This window comes from Triturus cristatus, chromosome 8 (genome assembly GCF_964204655.1).
Source record: "Triturus cristatus chromosome 8, aTriCri1.1, whole genome shotgun sequence".
NCBI lineage: Eukaryota > Metazoa > Chordata > Amphibia > Caudata > Salamandridae > Triturus > Triturus cristatus.
The window spans coordinates 83,090,885-83,111,320 of record NC_140591.1 but is presented as its reverse complement, the minus strand read 5'-3'; the positions used below and the strand labels follow the sequence as shown (position 1 = coordinate 83,111,320).

Genomic DNA, 20,436 nt, shown 5'->3' with positions numbered 1-20,436 from the left:
GCGATTTAACTTAGTCTGTGCCGCCGTCAGCAATCTAATCTCTGAAAGGCAACCGATACAGCCTTGCTTCCACTTTGAAGGCACATTTTTGTTTTTTAGCCAGCCCTTTCACAATGGCCAAACACCAATTAAAAGTCTTTTGAAAAATGACTTTGGTAACCACTAACAGGGCTGCATACTCCCCTTGTCCTCCACATTGTGTAGTTGTGGGCACATGTAGTGCCACATCAAATACAAGCCACATGTGGCTGCCACCTCAAGAAGCCTGCAAGACTGTGCAGTGTTCATTAAACTATGCAATTTTTTAATGTGGCTTGTGCTGTGAAGATCAGCATAAGGTGCAATTGAAAAAATTCTGTATCACACAGCAAACTCAGATATCAGATTGAAAATTGGAAAATATGAACTTGGACTCCTTGTTGGCAGTTCGGCTTACGCAATCATGAAGGTTTAATGCAATTCAAAACCGACATCGTAATCCGGATCACTGTGTCTTTAAGTGTTTTTACATGACGCTGGCTTTTTATCATCAATGAACTCTCCCTCTCCTGCAAATTATTTCAGAAAAAGCCCTCGTGACTATTTTATAAAATTTGTTTAAAAAATTACTAAAAATCAATGCAATCATTTATTATTTAATTTACAATTATCCACTATTACATTTCATAACACCAGTTAAGGTTAATATTATCTTGAAAATTCGTTACCATCATGCAAAAAACACCGCAATTGAAGACGTCTTTTTGCTTTTGGGTACATTGTACCACCAATTCCCAATCATGGTAGCCTGGACGCTTCACACCCTGTAGGAAAGTGCTTTTGAGACATATGAATTAAGATGTTACAAATGTACTGGTTTTCCATCTGAAGTAATCCTTAACAAACAATAAAAAAACATTGTCTCCAATAATGTTATAATGGAAAAACAACATTACATGATTTTTTTTTTTAAATAAATCTTACAAATACAAAATAGATAAAGCAAATATTTTTGGAGAAAGGGTACCTCCAATTAGTCAATAACTTTTCGTAAGTTTGAAGATTTGTTGTCAATGAGTCATAGAGTAAAATTTTCTTTGTAAGAGGTTTCAATACCTGTGGTGAATTAAGTGAAATTTGTTGTAAAAACATACTCAGAAAGACAAACGCAATAACTAAATGTTATTTTTACTTTAAAATATCTGTTCGTATCAACATAGGTATAGAAATTAAATTAAATTCAATTCTATAGACATAAATATAACCTAATATGAATTGTAAATTTAACACAATTACTAACAAAATTATTCACAATAGTTCTTATGCCCATTATGAAATTAGACTGTAATGTTTCCATTTATAATGTTTACTATTCCTTATTAAAGTATGTTTATAGGGGTGTAAGGTCGTGCCACATGGCAAAACCCAGTACTAACCACAATAAAAAGTTTTTTGTATGAATAATATTAAAATCCACCCTTTTAAAAACTGGCTTGGTATATGTTTCTCACTTATGAAAGTGTAGCATCGTGCACCAATCGCGAGAACACTTTTGGTGATTCCAGTTTTCATAAACAACTTTACAAAGCTCTATAAGTGGTAGATTTGCAGAACAGATTTCATGTTTAGTCGAGAAGGACTATAAAGCACTTTTGTTCACAATGCAAAATGATATGGTATAGGTTAAGTGACAAAAAAAAAAAAAAGCACACAGAGGGGCCGATTCAGATTCCGTCCACAAAACGTACCGACTGACACGGAGCCGGACAAGAAACAAACAGACATGGACCGGCACCGTATGACCCGTGCAGTACAATGCAACGCGTGTGAATTACAAACGTCATGTACGGAATGCAAGCCTTACAATCGAGCCATAGGGAAAACAATGATCTGGCTGGAAAACAAATGCTAGTTGCAACAACCGACACAATCCTGTAATGAACCCGACCGACAACTAACCGCGATGTCCGATCTGCGCAGTACGATGCAATGTGTGTAAACCCTGATCTACTCGCACGAAGCCCAAGCAGCATAACCGAAACGCACAGAAAACCGGGAACACAAGTAATAGAGATCTCTGAAACCGACACGTATGAAAGTCAGCGCGAACAAAGCGGAGAAACACGCGCGAGTGAACATCAGAGTCCAGATTGCGGGTACGTGTCATTTGTTTGTGTGGTTGGTGTCTGACTTACCGCCTGCGCTGTTGGCGTCGGTTCCTGATCCGGTCATAGATGTAGAGTACTTCTTTGGCCTGTGCAATGGGATTAAAGATGTGTTCGTGTCGTATACGCTGCTTGTTGGTCTGTCCGTACCTGTTGCAAGCTGGTGCGTCTCGTAGCCGTGGATGGAGTTGTGAAGAGAATTGTAGCTGATATGCTTCTTTTCCGGATACTGTGACGTGCCGTTTTTAAAAAGGCATAGAACAAAAATGAATGACTTAAAAAGTAAAGACTGGATAATAAAATGAAGGAGACTGGTGGAACCCAAAGCTGATAGAAAGTTAAGAGGTACCTGCAAGCAAAGGTTACAGAGTTTAAGACACTCAAAAGTGAACATGAGGCACTGAAGACGAATGTCCAACAATGTCAGAATGCAGGAGATGTTGATGGTGTCCTTTAAGTAACAGCTCTGTGGACGAGGAGACGCCTTAGACGACCAGGAGCCGGATACGAGCTGTCCCAATCTCTGATGTTGAGCACAAAGGAGTCACTGTGCGACAGGAACACAAACATGCCTTGCCAGTTAAAAACAATGAGGTTAACAAAAAAGAAGGAAGCAGTGTCAAGAACAGCAAGGTCAAAGGGACTCCGCACATGCATGTGAGTCGGAGGAGGCAACATGTAAGTGTTGGAGCACACAGGTGCGTAACCTGACCCTTGGTACAAGTGACGGACCGAATGAACACGAGTAGCACGAGGACCTCTAGCCAAGAGATGCAGGCACGCGTATTACAGATAATGTGATGGGGTCGGAGAACTTTGGAGAAGAGGATGCTGGAGTTAGTAACTTATTTGAGCCTGAAGATCTATGGATTAGAGAGCCAAGCAGCCTATGCAAGTTCACTCATTGGACAGGGGTACTGTTAAAGGGTTTCCAATGGGTGAAACAGGCCTCAAAGTTATTGTCAAGACTGCGCATGCCTCGATAGTGATGCTGAACTATAATCTGTGTTACTCAGCATGTCGGAGTGCATTGGAGCCCACAATTGGCAAAATTTGCAGCAGCGTTAATGTTTTCGGAGATGCATTGAATTGACTCCTTCTCTCCAAGGGATATTCCTTCTGGTGTGTTTGATAACCACAGGCATGTTCAATAACCTGTATAGAGCACAGACACAGACTTTGCAGAAAAAAGACAAGTAAGATCACGATACCAGGAGCAGCATGAATCTCCCCTCTTGTATTATGTATTCCTTAAGTGATGTCCAACGAAGTTCAGAGTGTACAGATGGTCGCAACTGAAATGGTATGTTATTTGAATCTTGCCCATGAAGATTCCATGGACCCAACCTCCAATAAGTCTTTAAGTACCACCGATAAATGGTTGTGATAAAGACAGTGTCCCTCAAAAAAAAAAGCATTTGAAATGCAACGGGTTTCGCCTTTGGGAAATTTAACGTTTTAAGCAATGCATCATATCATCTTGGGTGCTAAAAAAGAAAGAGCTGTGTTTGTATCGGATGTTGTGGAATGGTTATGTGCGGCCACATCGCATGTTGTTGTGAAAGTGGTCACATGCCAAAGAAGTGCACAAGTCTTGTGACGATGATGCTAAGTTTGGATACTGACCACCAGGGCTGGCACAAGGGGAGGAGCCCACCCTCACATGTTTCAATTATGAAAACGAAGATTGACTGCTTTCTACTTAACCGAGCTAACGCAGCAACAATATTGAGACCTTTCAATTTGGATAAATGCCTGTTGACACAAAATGATTTGTGCCGCTACTGGTTCGATCTTGAAGTCGTCGGGTATCTCTATGTCACGACAGAGGTGATTTGCAAATGCCAGGGCAGAATGTGCCCCGGCAAGGTGAGGAGGTCAGCGGCTCAATATAGCTGTGTTCCTGAGAACTGCATTTTTTTTTAAAAAGCACTCACATACTATTGTGTATTTCACGGCATTTTTTCGTTTTCAAAATGATTTAATGTGAAAAATGTTGTGCTGTGAGTCATATCTGCATTGGTTTGCCGGGCCAACTTTGTTCTCTGCAGAAAACGGCTCTTGTGCCTTATGTTGTGTGTGTGAAGATTTTCTGGGAACAGAAGAATCTCAAAATGTGAGGATGATTATGGGAAGGAGACAGCCACTCCGGCTGCATGTCTCCTATAACTTTAGCTGCACAGCTAAAACTGCATAGCAGGCGTAGGCAAAGCATCCTACCTCCAAAGCTCACTCACCGACCTCGTCATCCTTATCGACAAAGGCACGCGCACTGCCCATGACAAAGCAACCATCCCTCAACTACAGAATACATGCGCGTTGAAAAATCCCACAAGAAATTCTCCTCACTCAAACACCCACACAATGCTCTATAAAATATACTAAGCATGCACTCAACCCTCCGGATAACACATTAAACACAAACAACACACATACCCCAAACTACAAAGAACACCCCACCCCACAAAATATAGTGAAAAGTCACCAACCAATCACAAGACAAACAAAGACTGAAAATGCAATAGGAATGTAATTTCCATGAGTCCTATTGAATTTTAAATGGAAGTGCCATCATGAAAGAAGGCACGGATGTGATGTTTTGGGGGGGGGGAGGGGTTTGTAGGTGTGGTACAACAATTATCAGATAGCGGAAGGGACCAACGAGAGACAGAGAAGCAAAACGGTTTTAGTAGTAAAGGGGCTGATTTACTGGGAAGAGGGAAAATGACGCCATGGCAGTCAGTAGGCGGTACTAAGACACCAATAAAAAAACAAAAAGCATGAAGAACAAGTTACTTTCCTTCGGTAACGATGTATCTGTAAGAAACATTAGTTAGTTAGATTCCTCACCTTAGAATATCCCCAGGCGTCAGACTGGATCTGGAAGATTTTTCGTCAGCAATACCCCTTGCGCGTCGCTAGGCCTCGTCTGCGGCTCCACGTCCGTCATTGGCGTCGTGCGCCGGAATGACGTCGTCTGAGTACTTAGACGCCGCCCTCGTGCGCTGACGTCAGTTCTTGTACATAGCTTTCCGCGCCAGGAACGCAGAGCCATGCAAGAGACCGACACTGGTGCCAAAAAAGTCTAGGGGCCTGAAAAGGATAACCTTAATCCTAGATGTCAGTTCGCAGAACGGGGAGGCTGGGTGGTTCGGTGCGGAATCTAACTAATTAATGTTTCTTACAGATAGATCAATCTATCAATCAATCAATCAAAAACATTTGTAAAGCACGCTACTCACCCGGAAGGGTCTCAAGGCGCTAGGGGGAAGGGGACTGCTACTGCTCGAACAGTCAGGTCTTGAGTTGTCTCCTGAAGGCGAGGTGGTCTTGGGTCAACCGAAGGTGGATGGGGAGGGAGTTCCATGTCTTGGCCGCCAGGTAGGAGAAGGATCTGCCTCCGGCGGTGGCCCTTCGGATGCGTTGTACGGCGGCGAGGGCGAGGCTAGCAGACCGTAGCTGGCGGATGGGCGTGTGGAAGGTCAGGCGGTTGTTGAGGTACTTGGGGCCCAGGTCGTGAAGAGACTTGTGTGCGTGGGTGAGGAGCCTGAAGGTGATCCTCTTGTTGATGGGGAGCCAGTGCAGGTCCTTCAGGTGGCTGGAGATGTGGCTGCGTCGGGGGATGTCCAGGATGAGTCGGGCGGAGGCGTTCTGGATGCGTTGGAGTCTTTTCTAAAGCTTGGCTGTTGTTCCAGCGTAGAGGGTGTTACCGTAGTCCAGTCGGCTGGTGACGAGGGCCTGGGTGACCGTCTTCCTGGTTTCGGTCGTGATCCATCGGAAGATCTTGCGGAGAAAGCTGAGGTTGTGGAAGCATGAAGAGGAGACGGCGTTGACTTTTCTGGTCATCGAGAGGGAGGAGTCCAGGATGAAGCCCTGGTTGCGTGCGTGGTCTGTCGGCTTGGGGGCGGTGCCCAGGTCTGGGGGCCACCACTAGTCGTCCCAAGCGGAGCGTGATGGTCCCAGGATGAGGACTTCCGTCTTGTCTGAGTTCAGTTTCAGGTGGCTGTTCTTCATCCACTCGGCGACGTCTTTCATCCCTTCGTGGAGGCTGTTTCTGGCGGTATCGGGGTCTCTGTTGAGGGAGCGGATCAGCTGGGTGTCGTCGGCGTAGGAGATGATGTTGAGGTTGTGTTGGCGTGCGATGATAGCGAGGGGTCTCATGTAGACGTTGAAGAGGGTGGGGCTGAGTGATGATCCTTGCGGGACGCCGCAGATGACTTTGGTGACCTCTGATCGAAAAGGGGGGAGGCGGACTCTCTATGTTCTTCCGGCGAGCAACGAGATGATCCACTTCAGTGCCTTCTCTTGGATACCAGTGTTGCTGAGGCATTGGACAGGGGTGCGGTGGCAGACAGTGTCGAACGCTGCGGAGAGGTCCAGGAGGATGAGTGCCGCTGTTTACCCGTTGTAGAGCAGGGCTTGTATGTCGTCGGTGGCTGCGATGAGGGCTGTCTCGGTGCTGTGGTTGGCTCTGAAACCGGACTGCGAGGGGTCGAGGGATCCATTTGTCTCAAGGAAGGCAGCAAGCTGTCTATTGGCGATCCTCGATGACTTTAGCCGGAAAAGGGAGGAGCAAGATGGGGCGGAAGTTCTTCAGATCGGTGGGGTCTGCTGTTGGTTTCTTCAGTAGGGCGTTGAGCTCGGCATGCTTCCAGCTCTCCGGGTAGGTGGCGGTGTTGAAGGAGGTGTTGATGACGTCTCGGAGTTGGGGTGCGATGGTGGAGGCGGCCTTGTTGAAGACGTGGTGGGGGCAGGGGTCGGTCAGTCGGAGATCCGGAGTGGATGGTATTCATCGTGTGGGCTGTGTCTTCGGTGGTCACTGTGGTCCAGGTGCGGAGGATGGCGGTGGGGGGCGTTGGTTTGACGCTTGGGTGCGAGGGTGGTGTGCCGAAGCTGTTGTGGATGTCGGCAATCTTGCGGTGGAAAAACGAGGCGAGGGAGTCGCACAGATCTTGTGAGGGGGTGATGTCGTTGTTGCCGGTGCTGGGGTTGGAGAACTCCTTGACGATGCTGAAGAGTTCCTTGCTGTCGTGGGCGTTGTTGTCCAGTCGATCCTTCAGAGATGTCTTCTTGGTGGTGCGGATGAGCTGGTGGTGCTTGCGGGTGGCGTGTTTGAGGGCGGTCATGTTGTCAGTGGTCTGGTCGAGGAGCCAGGCTTTCTCGAGGGTGCGGCAGGTCTTCTTGGAGTCCTTGAGTTCGCTGGTGAACCAGGGGGCCTTCTTGCTTCTGGGTTTGCTGGGAGGGTTCTTTAGTGGTGCGAGGTCGTCGGCGCAGGCGGTCAGCCACTGCGTGAAGTTGCGGGCTGCAACGTTGGGGTCCGGTGTGCTGGCAGGTGGGTTCTGGCCGAGGGAGGTGGTGAGCTGGTCGGTGGTGATCTTGCTGCAGCCTCTGTGAGGGACCTGTTGCGGGTGGTGGTGGGTTGTGGCTTTTCTGAAGCTGAAGTGGACGCAGCTGTGGTCGGTCCAGTGAAGTCCGGTGGAGTGGTTGAAGGCGATGTGCTTGCTGGATGAGAAGACGGGGTCAAGCGTGTAGCCGGCATAGTGGGTGGGGGTGTTGACCAGTTGCTTGAGTCCGAGGTTGGCGAGGTTGTCCAGCAGGGTGACGGTGTTGCGGTCCTTGTTGTTCTCCAAGTGGAAGTTGAGGTCCCCTAGAAGGATGTAGTCGGCGGAGGGGAGGGCGTGTGGGCTGATGAAGTCCGTGAAGTCTTTGCCATTTTGTGTGCGTGGTCCCGGGGGTCTGTAGACGAGGGTGCCTCTGAGGGTCGTCTTTGGGTCGGTGTGGATCTGGAAGTGGAGGTGTTCGGCGGTGGCGTAGTTGTCGTCGGCGTCGGTCGTGATGCGGATGGTGTTCTTGTGGACGATGGCGATGCCTCCTCCGGTCTGGTTGACACGGTCCCTCCTGATGATCTTGTATCCATCCGGGATGGCGATGGCGATGTCGGGGGCTGAGGAGGCGTTCATACATGTTTCAGTGAGGAAGGCGATGTCTGGTGAGGTTGTGTCCAGGAGGTTCCAGAGTTCGACGGCGTGTCTGTGGACAGAGCGGGTGTTGAGCAGGATGCACTTGAGGTGGTTGTTGCTGTTACCGTTACCGAAGTTAAGTAACTTGTTCATCTCTAAGAAACACATTAGTTAGATTCATCACCTTAGAATAGATACCCCGGCAATACCATCCCCGGTGGTGGGTCTGCGAACCAAGATAAAACCAGAAAGACCTGGATGACAGAACGGCCAAAGAAGCGTTCCTTCCTGACTTGGCTGTCTAGGCAATAATGCCTGGCAAACGTGTGTAAGGAAACACACGTCGCCGCCTGACAGATGTCCTGCAAAGGGACTCCCCGTCCCAAAGTAGTAGCCGCTGTGGCCGGAGTAGAATGGGCGCGCAGCCCAACAGCAGGGTCCTTTTTTGCCAAGGAGTAACATATTTTTATGCTCAAAACGACACACCGGGAATATGGTCCGTTTGTGCACAGCTTTACCATTCTAAGCACCCACGTATCCAACGAAAAGTTGGTCGTCCACCCGGAACTGTTTGGTGCGGTCCAAATAAAAGGAGAACGCACAATTTGGTTCCAGACGGTGGAGCCTCTCTTCCGCTTTGGAAGCATGCGGAGTCCGAAGAGCGGTGTCACCTCTTGGACTTCTTGGATCGCTTCGACTTACCCGAAGACTTCGAGCCCGACGAGCGATGATGATGTCGGCTGCGGCTCTGTGACCGATCCTTGGACCTCCTCCTGGACCGGGATCGAGAGGGGCGCAGAGCCGAGTGGCGAAGCTCGAGAAGCTTACGGGACCGCTACCGCCTAGCTTTCGAGGTCAGGGCCTTACAGTCCGAACACGACTCCGCGTCGTAGTAGAGGCACCGGCGGTGGTGATCTGTCACCGACATCAAGCGGTGACAGTCATCGCTGGCCTTGAAACCAGGCATCCTACCGGCACCAGATGTCGAGACAGTGATCAAAAGGGATCAAAATACTTATTAAAAAAAGACTAAAAGGGGCAGCTCTACCGGATCGGCACTTACTGGCGCGGAAAAAAGAAGAACTGACATCAGCGCGAAAAGGCGCGTCTAAGTACTCTGACGTCATTCCGGCGCACGGCGACAACGATGGACGCGGAGCCGCAGATGACGCCTAGCGACGCGCAAGGGGTATTGCTGACGAAAATTCTTCCGGATCCAGTGTGACGCCTGGGGATATTCTAAGGTGAGGAATCTAACTAACGTGTTTATTTAAGATTTTTCATTCAAGGCAATCAAAGTTATGGCTTGAAAGTGGGCTTAGCTTCACCCGGTACACTGTATAAAGCATCTCTCGCAGAGCCAGTGCATAAGGTGCCTAGGCCAAACCTAAAAAGATGGGGTAGACAGTCGGGAAGAAAACTCCCATGTCCTGTGTACAGTTTTACGGCAGAGTGGTAGGCAAGGTCACCATGAAGTAGTTGCAAATTGGAGTATGCTGGGAAGGCAACAATTGTGTCGTTTAATTAGTCGCAGTGTTTTTGCCATGCGACCCCACCATAACGCAATACAATAAATAATATCGGGTGGTGTTCATACCTCACTGTGACAGGATATGTTCGGTTCTGCCTTACCCTTAACAAAGCTAGGCTCTACAGCAGGATGGGAGAAACATGTGTTTGGGCGGCAGATGTTCTATCTTGCTGTACACGTCTATAACAAAGGTCCTGGGAGGAGCTTTAACGTTCATGTAAAGATACATCAAACAATGTTTACATGTGTGGATTTATGAATCCAACATGTTTGGTTTCAAAAAATTACATCGATTGTTAATAACTGTTTTGAGTTGTTTAACCCTTATTGAAGCATGGTCACTCTATATGTCGTAATCACTGATTCACTTGCCACACTGGTGAATAGACTAGATAGGCTGTAGGGGAGTCCGGTTCATGCAATGGCACCCTCTAATTTCTAATGGAGAACAACTTTAGGATTTGAAGAGCCTGCACTATGGGTAACTTAAATTTTTAAAGTGTATTGACTTTATAAATATGGGACCTTACTTATGTTGTAAGTGGTGCAAGCACCGACTTACACATGCTCAAGTTATAATTTTTTTTTTTAAACAATTTTATTGGATTTTTTTCTTGTGTGGCACATGACATGCTTCTGTCCTTTGGAGACTGCTGGTGTACCTTTGCACTCTGTATCTTCTTGTTACAGTATAGTTTGGAATTTCAATGCTAACCAAGTAGCCAATTATGAGTGTACCTAAGTGAACACTAGGTCAAATGTTTTTAGGAAGCACATAAACTGTGGTTCTGAATTGCTGTAACATAATAAGAATTGACATAAATACATAATAACAACTGCAAACAGTAGGGGAGACCATGAAATGAGATACTACTTTCCATTATGGACTCCATAACGAATGCAAGCCCTCTCATATTATTCATATATAATGTTCAAATGTATGTCTTAGAAGCAAAAGAAAAAAAGTTGCACTTACTAAAAGAATCCAATGAGCACCAGTATTTGTAGGGCACACAACGGTTTCCATAGTCTCATAAGGTACCTGCACATATTATAAAGTGGTCATGAATAAATGTATGTTTCTCCTGAACAAAAAACTTGTACACTAACATTATTACTAAGGTATAAATGCCTGTTCAATCGTCTTTCAAAAATAACATTATTGTCTTTGAAGACAAGCAATTAGTGTTTTTCACTCTTTAGACATTTGAAATGTAGACTATTTTTTAAATTTTGTAATTTCGTATTTGTATGCCGCTTGGACACTTTGCAGTAATTTAAAGTTATGTTGCTAAACCATTTCAGCCTCACAGTGTGACAAGTAACATAAGAAATTTAAATAGTTACCCGAAAAACAGATGATCGATAAGTGCCCATGAAGATTGAGGACGACACTGTCGCCGAAAGTGCTAAACACTAAGGTTAAAAGAAAAAAACATCAATAAACATATTCAAAAAATTGTTTTTTTCTTTGTATTCTTTTTCAAAGTAGAACTATACTTACATTGGGACTTGACAAGCATAACTTTGCAAGGTACGCATCTATTACCTAATAAAAAAAAAAAAAACATTAGACATAGTATTTAAATAATGCTTTATTACAACTCCGGCGGAGCAAAGAACACAAGACTGGCTAAAGGTTAACAGTGGTGGCTCAGACACCGCAACACGAGCGGTACTGCCAGCACACTCAGAGTATGCAATATGGTTGGCGGACTCACCGCAGTACATCAAAGCATGTTATGAGTGTCCTATAAAACAAAAGGGTACATGGAGGTTACAACTTCATGTACATTGTGTTGTAGAGGAACCCAAGGGGTGCCTACAGTGCCACTTGTACTTAATCCACATGTGGATGCACAAAGGGTGTCAAAACTTGTGCACTATTGTGTGCATGCACAGTAACTGTTGAACGGTATAGAATTTTCAGTACATGTTTTGCAGGACCATTGTGAGGCAAACTCCCTGTAATTACACGAGGATCAACTGACTACAAATCAAATATAATGTGGCAGGCAAGCATGATCGTTGGTGGCTATGGGCAGGGGCGTGCATTAGAGAAACACACCTGACCTTGCATGGTTAAAATTCTTAATCAAGCCGTAAGTGTACACAATCATCTTTTTAATCCTCCGATTTTAAGTTTTTCTATTTGTAAATTAGTTTGTATCTATAACATAAAAATGTTGTAGTTAAAAATGAGTTTACATAAAAAACTAAAATTAACTAGTTGATTACAAAATCTCATAGATGTAATTTTTTTCAGCTTACAGTACCTGTTATTTGGATGTTTTTTCTTTAAAAAAACTTATTCTCCATGACTTAAATGTGTTTTTTGGTATACTGAACACCAAAGAAAAGACGTATTATTATTTAAAAGGTTTATTTTTTTTTCAGAGATAAGTCATCATTTAAAAAACTATCATGGAAATTTAAAAGAAATATATGTTTACTTTTGACAATTCTAGATTAAATCTCAAATCATTTATTGCAACATTATACCAAAACAATCATTTGTAAATTTTTTTTACAAAAGAACACATTCTATCCTCTTAGTTAGGGTCAATTGCTATTACTTTATTGCAAAAAAAGATTCTTAAACGCTTGTTCATTTGTGGTTAATTTTGTATAACAGCAGGATAGTTCTTTATTAATTATTTTATAACATGTGCTGTGTATAAATGATATAAAAGCAAACCTCATCAACTAGCCATTGGGCCGATTTTAGTGAAGGGAATGAGTAATCGTACAATTTTATGTTTGAAACTATTGCTTCCAAACGTCCAATCGCAGGTTTATTCCATACAGCCAAAAGTTTTTCAACGTCTGGAGAAACTTTATGTTCCAAATCTGTGGATACATAATTTATCAACAAAAATATAACATACTTTACAAAAATCACGCTTGGAATTCGATATTTCAAAACTAATATGTAAAAAGTATTTCACTATATATTAAAACATTTTTTTTTTTTTAAATGTTAGTTATCTTGAGTAAAACTATTGTAAAACATCAAATAAATATATATTATTCTGGCATTATTGATATGTGGTTTTGAAATCAACCAACCCATGGTTAGAGACTTTGCAACAGAAATGGTAGCCTTTGAATGTGACCGCAAAATCACAATGTAAACTGTCAGGTTCATATGACTCCTTAAAGGCCATACACATAAACAATGCTGTCTCATCTGTCGTGTTTATGATGTTGATTTTGGACACTAAATCCATGTTGGTCTCTCCGACATGAATTTGGTGTTGGAAAGAAAGTTTTATGTGGGCCAGCAGGGTCAAATTCCACTGTGGCACTCCGCATTTGTCCACAAATACCCTGCACAACGCTAAAGAGATGTTTGAAAATTTACAATTTCCATTGAGAGACTAACACACGCGCAGATTCATCTTAAGCACAAAATTACATTATAAAAAGGTGGATTTCCAAATGCCCCATTTGCGGGCAGAATCTAATAGCAGTGTTCCATACGCTGACCTGAGGGCTGTTGGTCCAACAACTGCAGCAATGTCAATTTGAGGCAATTAAAAAAATGTATTAACTTAAATAATGTAGTGCACTTTTAAAAAATAAATTGAACATTGTGAAATTGATTTTAAAATTGTAATTTCAATAGAAATTTAACATAAAAAAATAAAACATGAAACATGCTGAGTAGCAAAATTACAATTATAATGAGGTGGTGTTGCTTTGACACTTGCCGATGGAGTCAGATGGATGGGGTTGCATCCCCACACATAGGCAATTGCCTAGGAGAGCAATGTGTGAACCTCTGCCGGTTAATGAGAACGCACCTTTGACACTGTGACCTACACAGAGGGCGAATAGCGGCGCAGAGGCCACTCAGGGAGCCAGAGACCTGGACAACCTGACACTGTAGCTGTGTGTGTTGTGTGATGTAACCGTGTTTGCCTGGTATACACAGGTGCCCCTGTGGGTGGAGTAGGTGCTCAACAGAACCACCGTGAGATAGCCGTCAAGGTGCAGCAGTGACTCTTTGGAGGAGGTCGCAGGCTGAATCACTGTAGTAAGGAGTGTCCTGATAGCACCGTATTTAATTTGAGGGGAAGAACCTCCCCTATGCAACAACAGAAAATGAATGAACTACTAACTTAGGCAAGGATGTAGGGGACAGCGTCCAATGGTTTTGGAGATAATTTCAGCTGTACTGTACGCTCAAGAAAAATAAACCAGTGCGGTTACATCATCACACTGAGATGTGAGAGGGTATTCAGACTCCTAAAAATATTTTTCCATTGTCTACCGGTCAGTAGAGATGCTGAGCTCGATATAGACCAGCCCTTGAGGGAACTACACCGTGTGACGCTAAGTCCGGGGCTGAGGACGGAGCTAGCGGCGTAGCCGTGGTATGAGCCAAAGACGATGCAGTGTCCGTATCCAAAAGACATTTTGAGGCGCTGGACAGAGTGCCTGGCTTCCAAAAACTTCCGGGAACACTCCCGCAAGTCTTCCGCGCCATGGCCCGACAACCAGGGCACGTCTCGGGTTGATGGCGTGCCCGAAGCAGAATAGAAACACATTGTGGGGATCCGTCACCTACATGGTCCGACACCATTCCTGGCCATCCCTACTTCACCAAAGTTGAAATGTATACCAAAACAAGAAAAAAGTTGTATAAACAAAGGCTTATAGGTGATTGTCAATTGCCGTGAGGGGAAGGGCCAGCTTGTATTCTGTATCGCCGTGACGGGAACGCCTTGGCCCTTACCTCCAAGTGCCATGAGGATAACAGCCCAACGACTCCATGCAAAGGAGTGAGGTGAACAGCCTACAAACTCCAGAAGCCCCTGCTCGGCCCCGAGTGGCAGCATCAGACAAGCACAACAATTCCAATCATAATGAAGCGCCCGGGCAAAGTCCGGGCCAAGGGTGGGCCCGTCCTGCACCCGTCAAAGCCAGGAAGAGGAATAGCAGCGCCAGCTCAATTACATGGCTACTGTGCCATAGAAGGGACCCATGTGATTAAAATTAAGGTAATGTGCCGATTTGTGCTGCATATTATTTTTCATAGTGACACTATTGTTTAAATACATTTGAGTAGTGATACTTGGGACAGACTTTGCTGTGACACTGTTTTACTTCTCAAACATTATTTCCCATGCTCTGACTCCACCTTACAGCATTTAATTAGCTTATTGCTAGAGTAACCATGGACAAAAGTAACACAATGGAAGGTTTGGGGGGGAGAATGGAGCATCGAGTGGGATGGGTAAGGTTAAAAAGGCAAGGAAAACTTCCAAGCACAGCGCTAATAATTGTGTGATCAACAGGATAGAGACCCTAATAACAGAATGTGAATGGATTCTCATTCAGAGTTACCTGTGGCCGCTAGCGTCGAGAGAAACCCATTATGAAGTGACCATGAGCAACCCCGTTGTACGACAATACCGCCTTTGTTTCAGAAAGCTTTTCTAAGCCGGACTTAACCTAGTAGCGAGACCAAACATACCGTGTTAGCACAGGTGGGAATTGCCTCCACACAGTTCAAGAATAATCAACTGATGAGAGATCCTGTAATCGATTTAGAGGCTACTGCTATTTTCAGCTATAACCGGTTTCCGTCGTTGCCCAAGGCCTCTGATCTGCTGGAGTAGATAGTGCAAAAATTCAAAATCCTAAGCCCTAACACCATCACAGCTTTGTATAAGCCAGTAGGGACTGGTGACCCATGACTTGAAGCTCTTCTGCAGATTGTTAATGCGCTGAGGCTAGAAATAGGTGCAATGCGGGTGATTATTGTTGATTTAGTGTCAGTAGTTAAACTAATAGACCCAAGTGGCATGTCACACCTGCTGGCTGCTAGTGACACACCTATCCCACCTAGGGCACAAATAAATGCACAAAAAGAACAATCTATTGCACATCATGGCTCTCTCTCCTCTCTCAAACCACTTGCTACTCAGGACATTACGACACATGATTGTCAACAGACAGCTCCCTCACAAATCTCTTTGCTCACTGACAAGGCCGCACATCTGCCTCTACAATGTATTAGAAAAAAAGCTAGACCTTTTAAAACACCAGTAGATCCTTGTCAGCAATCTAATGATTATTCTTATTTGAAAAAACGTTTGTATTATCCACCTGTACAGACGCGAACAGTCTATATGGTCAGTGTTTAAAAGATTAAATCACGTGCTGACCACGAAAACTAAGACTCCTTTAAAAATAAGACCATACATTTGATTTGCCATGTCAGGGGCTGTCTGTCGTTGGTACGGGATGACATAGCCTGGGCTTGGCGATGTACAATTCATTACCGTTCTCTTGACTACATTGAACTTATTTTACAAAGCCAGATGAGGCTGCAAATTTTTGTGCACTAGAATTTTGGAGTTGCCTTCCAGGCTCTTCAGACATTCAATTCAGAAGTTAACCAATACTTACTGATACCGTGGCCCAGGGCAAAGTAATTGAGCAGAGTGTTGAGGGTTGGTCTACATTAGATGGCAAAGACTGACTGAGAGCAGCCGACAGGGCTTACAGAGACCGGTCATAATAGGAACAATGGACCTCAACACCACCCACGCTACATCCTAGTGTCACTCCACGCACTCGACCAAGGAGAAAACAACTACTGCAGTCCAGCATCGCCAGCAGACACACAGAGACCCTTCAGCTGTCAGTGCTGCCGGTACTCCTTCAGCTCCAACAGGAATGCTTATCAAGCACAACACACCAAGTAAGAGCTTGCAATACTAGCCACTCAACGTCTGTTCACTGTATATACATGCCAACTAAGTATGTGACCTCCTGAACAGCAAAACCATGGTTGTAAAATTCTTCACCAAAAACTAAACCCACACCACCACGGCCCTGAATATAGCCATCGCCATTCACAAAGGATACAAGATCTCCAGGATGGACAGCCACACCCCCACGGAGTATTAATCGCCATAGCCCACAATTCCAACATCCACCTAAGCACACTACCGGAAGAGACGACAGACCTGATAGAACACCGGCACTTAGAGATACTGGCCACCTCTACCACCGCACTCCGTGTAACCTTCATTTAACAAACCCCAGGTATCCAAGGACCTTTCGTCAAATTAATAACGAACATCATCTCCACACACGCCATCCCATCTAACAACTACTGCCTGCTTGGAGACAAACTTCAACCTCAAAAACAAACTACAACGCAAAAACACATCCCTCATGGACAACCTCCACAACCTCCACAACATTGGACTTTGCAGGATCGTGCCTGAACCCTCATCATCACACACCCTCACCCCAACACGTGTAAAGAACATAGATGCATCCACTGCTCCTTACAGACAACCACCACCAACAGACACCATCTCTTGCTCCAACAGAGATACTGGACCAAAAGCAACGAAGACCAGCTGACCTCCTCAAGGAGGAAATACACAGGACCACCGTTGACGACGATGACCCAAACACCACTGCAAAACTATGTACAGATAGATCCCCAACAGAGTCAACACCATAGCTCCCCTCAAGCAGAACAACAATGCACACGCCAAGAATGACATATTGTTTAGCCCGAAATCAGTGAGTCCAGGAACAACGGTTGTCGCATCAAAAAAACATGTCTGAATTCAAAATCCACGGAAACAGAAAACTTCAAAAATGACAACACCGCCCACCACCAGCTCAGCATAAATACAACAAATACTGTATTTTAAAACAGAATTCCCACACACGAACCAAACAAAAAACTCGTCCACATCGTCACAAAATTCGACCTAAACACCATCGATTTGAGCGATTTTCCTCCCTCACAAGATCTCTGAAAAACACACCCAGCACCTTCTTACACAACAAAACAAGAACATCAACAATAACTTCATCAATTTTGTCAGAAGTCGCCACCAACAAACTTGTCCAGAAAAATATATGAAGGTTTTAATCATTTCACATGTATAGGAACCACGGATGCGGTTGGGAGATCTCACTTTATATTTGATGTTAGTAGATGCTGATAAGGGAACCTAAGGAAGAAAAATTCTTATTCTGGTTACCTTTGTTTGATAAAAATCTCCTAATAAGAGGTGAGTGTGAATATAACAATATGTAAACCACACAACACTGTTGCAAAAATATTCGTTTCAGTTTGAAATGACAATCTTTAAGATTCCAATGCTTCTAATGTAAATAGATCCAGGGTCCGAGCTGGCATCAATATCGCTCAGTGCCGCCAACCCCATCACACCCACGCTTCCACACACCATCAACCGCTACTTGGTGAAGGAAACCTTCATTGACAAATGGAAACACGCCGAGAAAAGCCCCCTCCTGAAGAAGCCCTTGGTGTACCCCTGCAAACCTTAAAAACCACAGACCCATCTCACGGATCCCGTTCCCTGCAAAAGTCATTTTTAAAGCAATCAAAAGCAAATTAACCACATTATTAAAAAAACACAACATTCCCGACCAGTTCAAATCCTGCTTCTTAAAAAACAACATCACAGAAATCGCCCTCCATTATTAAAAAACCCGACATCCGCAGCATCCGGGAATAAAGAGAAACGGTAACCCTCATCCTTCTTGGCCATCTCAAAGGCCTTCGACATGTTATCACGCTGCACCATAATACACACACTACACGACGCAAGGATAATGGACAAGTCATATAATAGATTAATAGATCTATCCAGCAGAAAACAAAAAGTAAGTCTACCACCCTTTCTCTTGGGCCCAACACCTACCACCTGCAGAATCACCAACGGGTCCTAAGTCAGTACAACCCTCTTGAACTTATACATGTCTATACTCGCCACCATCCTCTTAGGATACGGAATCAGCATTGACTCGTATGCAGACAACACCCACCTCATCCTCTCCCTATACATCAAAGCCAACGGAGCCACACAAAAGCAAAACAAAAGTTAAAAAAAGGGACAAAAAATTAGCAAAATGGATGAAAATAAGATGGCTACAAATCAACACCGACAAAACGTAAGTATTCATGATAGGGCCACACCCCAAGGCATGTAACGACACATGGTGGCTACCCAAACACTCACTAGCCCACCTACCCACTCTGTACGTGCATTTAAACATGGATTCCTTCGAAATCCCAAGATCAAACCAGACTGACAGATCAACATAGTCACATGCTCCTTCTTTCACATGCTTCGCATCTTACTGAAGACCTTCAATTTGATGTCTGACAAACACAGAAAAAACGCAACACACACACTCGTCATAAGCAGAATAGACTACAGCAAAGCACTCTATTCCAGAATAAACAAAATCCTCACACGCAAGCTACGAAACATCCACAAAGCCGCTGCGAAACCGGTTATCAACATACTGCGACACAGCCACATATCCCAACACCTGCACACACTCCACTGGCTCTATATCGAGGCTATAATCACCTTCCATATCCTGATCCAAGCACATAAAGCTATAAACAACACCAACCCAGCATACCTAAAAAGCACTATAAACTTTCACTCCCCACAAAGAACACTAACAGCAGAACAGCTTTCCTATGCCGTGGTTCACCGCACCAGAAAAAAACAGATCAGGAGGACGCCGATTCTCCTTCATCACAGCAAGAGCATGGCACAATATCATGCTCCATAGCACACAGGCAAACTCATTCCACATTTTCGCGAGATTACTTAAAAACATGTCCATGATAGACTAGAACCTACACCGTCCCCTGCATACCCACCGGCTTCAGAAGCCTTACAGGTGAGTAGTCGCGATTCAGCCAACCACGGATTGATTGATTTCATTGTTTGGTATATCGTCAGGAGGAGGAAGTTTAGGGAAATCAATTGGTGGGAAACAGAGAGCTAACAGTATCAGCAATGCTAAGCATCATATACATTTCATTGATAAATTGCGCATAACTTACCCTATGTAGTCTGAAACATAGCGTGCTTCTTCACGATGCAATAATGCATGCTTTGAGAGGTGTAAAAAGTTGAGTTTTAACACACGGTGTGTTTACACGTCTTGATCTCAATATTTTCGGCGGCAATTGTTTTTTAACTTATTGAAATATTGGGCTGGCCGGTCCCCCTTAGCGGTCTTGACCTTGTCTTGTTGGTGGAGGTGGTGATGGAGGATTGACGTACAGACAGATTGTTTCGATGGACTGTCATCTTGGTGGACCAAACAGACATTGCAGCAGCGGGGAAGGACTCATCATATAAATATATCATTAAGTCTCCAAATAATGGTGGAGTGCTGATCCGTTCGATTGAGAATAAGATATGAGTTAAAATGCTGTTTAGCTATATTTGTGATGATGATGATCAGGTTTATGCTTGAAATAATGAGGAAACAGAAACATCAAGGGAGAAGCTTTCGAGGCTCAACATAGTTTTTTCATGTTACATGCTCATATTTGAAAAATAAAGAGAAATATATTTGACTTTCTTATATGTAATAACATAAATCTGTATTAAAAGTGATTTTTAGCAAGCATGCTGCATTTTTTGTTTAATTATTAAATTCTCAACTTGCTTTGAAAAATTCTTATAACAGTACATATATTAAAAGCCACAAGCATGTGCAAAAACCAGTACAACAAGCTTATAAAGGTGTTATAAAGATTTTTACAACTTAAAATTGCTTTTTAAATATATAAAAAGAAACCTCACCACCAATCATTCCAGTTGCTTTTAATCCTACTGAAACATCCATCTCCTCTGAAAGTGTTTCCATTGAATGAATTTCGTGATCTTCTTGACTGGTCATGCATGCTGGAAAATATTTTTTTTAACTTGATTAAAGGGCTATAAATTATTGTTAAAAATTTCCCTAAATGAACGCATTG

The 20,436-nt window shown here is 44.1% G+C and overlaps 1 protein-coding gene across 1 annotated transcript in view; it reads right to left on the bottom strand.

The window, feature by feature from the left end:
• Positions 1 to 948: 948 nt before the first annotated feature.
• LOC146801385 (uncharacterized) overlaps positions 949 to 20,436 on the bottom strand; it is a 33,453-nt gene continuing 13,965 nt past the window's right edge. The window contains exons 5-9 of the mRNA XM_085623705.1: positions 12,334 to 12,485; positions 11,140 to 11,184; positions 10,983 to 11,051; positions 10,612 to 10,677; positions 949 to 1,095 (exon numbers count right to left, since the gene is read on the bottom strand). Coding sequence (XP_085479831.1) covers positions 949 to 1,095; positions 10,612 to 10,677; positions 10,983 to 11,051; positions 11,140 to 11,184; positions 12,334 to 12,485 — 479 coding nt within the window. The remainder of the gene's footprint in view (positions 1,096 to 10,611; positions 10,678 to 10,982; positions 11,052 to 11,139; positions 11,185 to 12,333; positions 12,486 to 20,436) is intronic.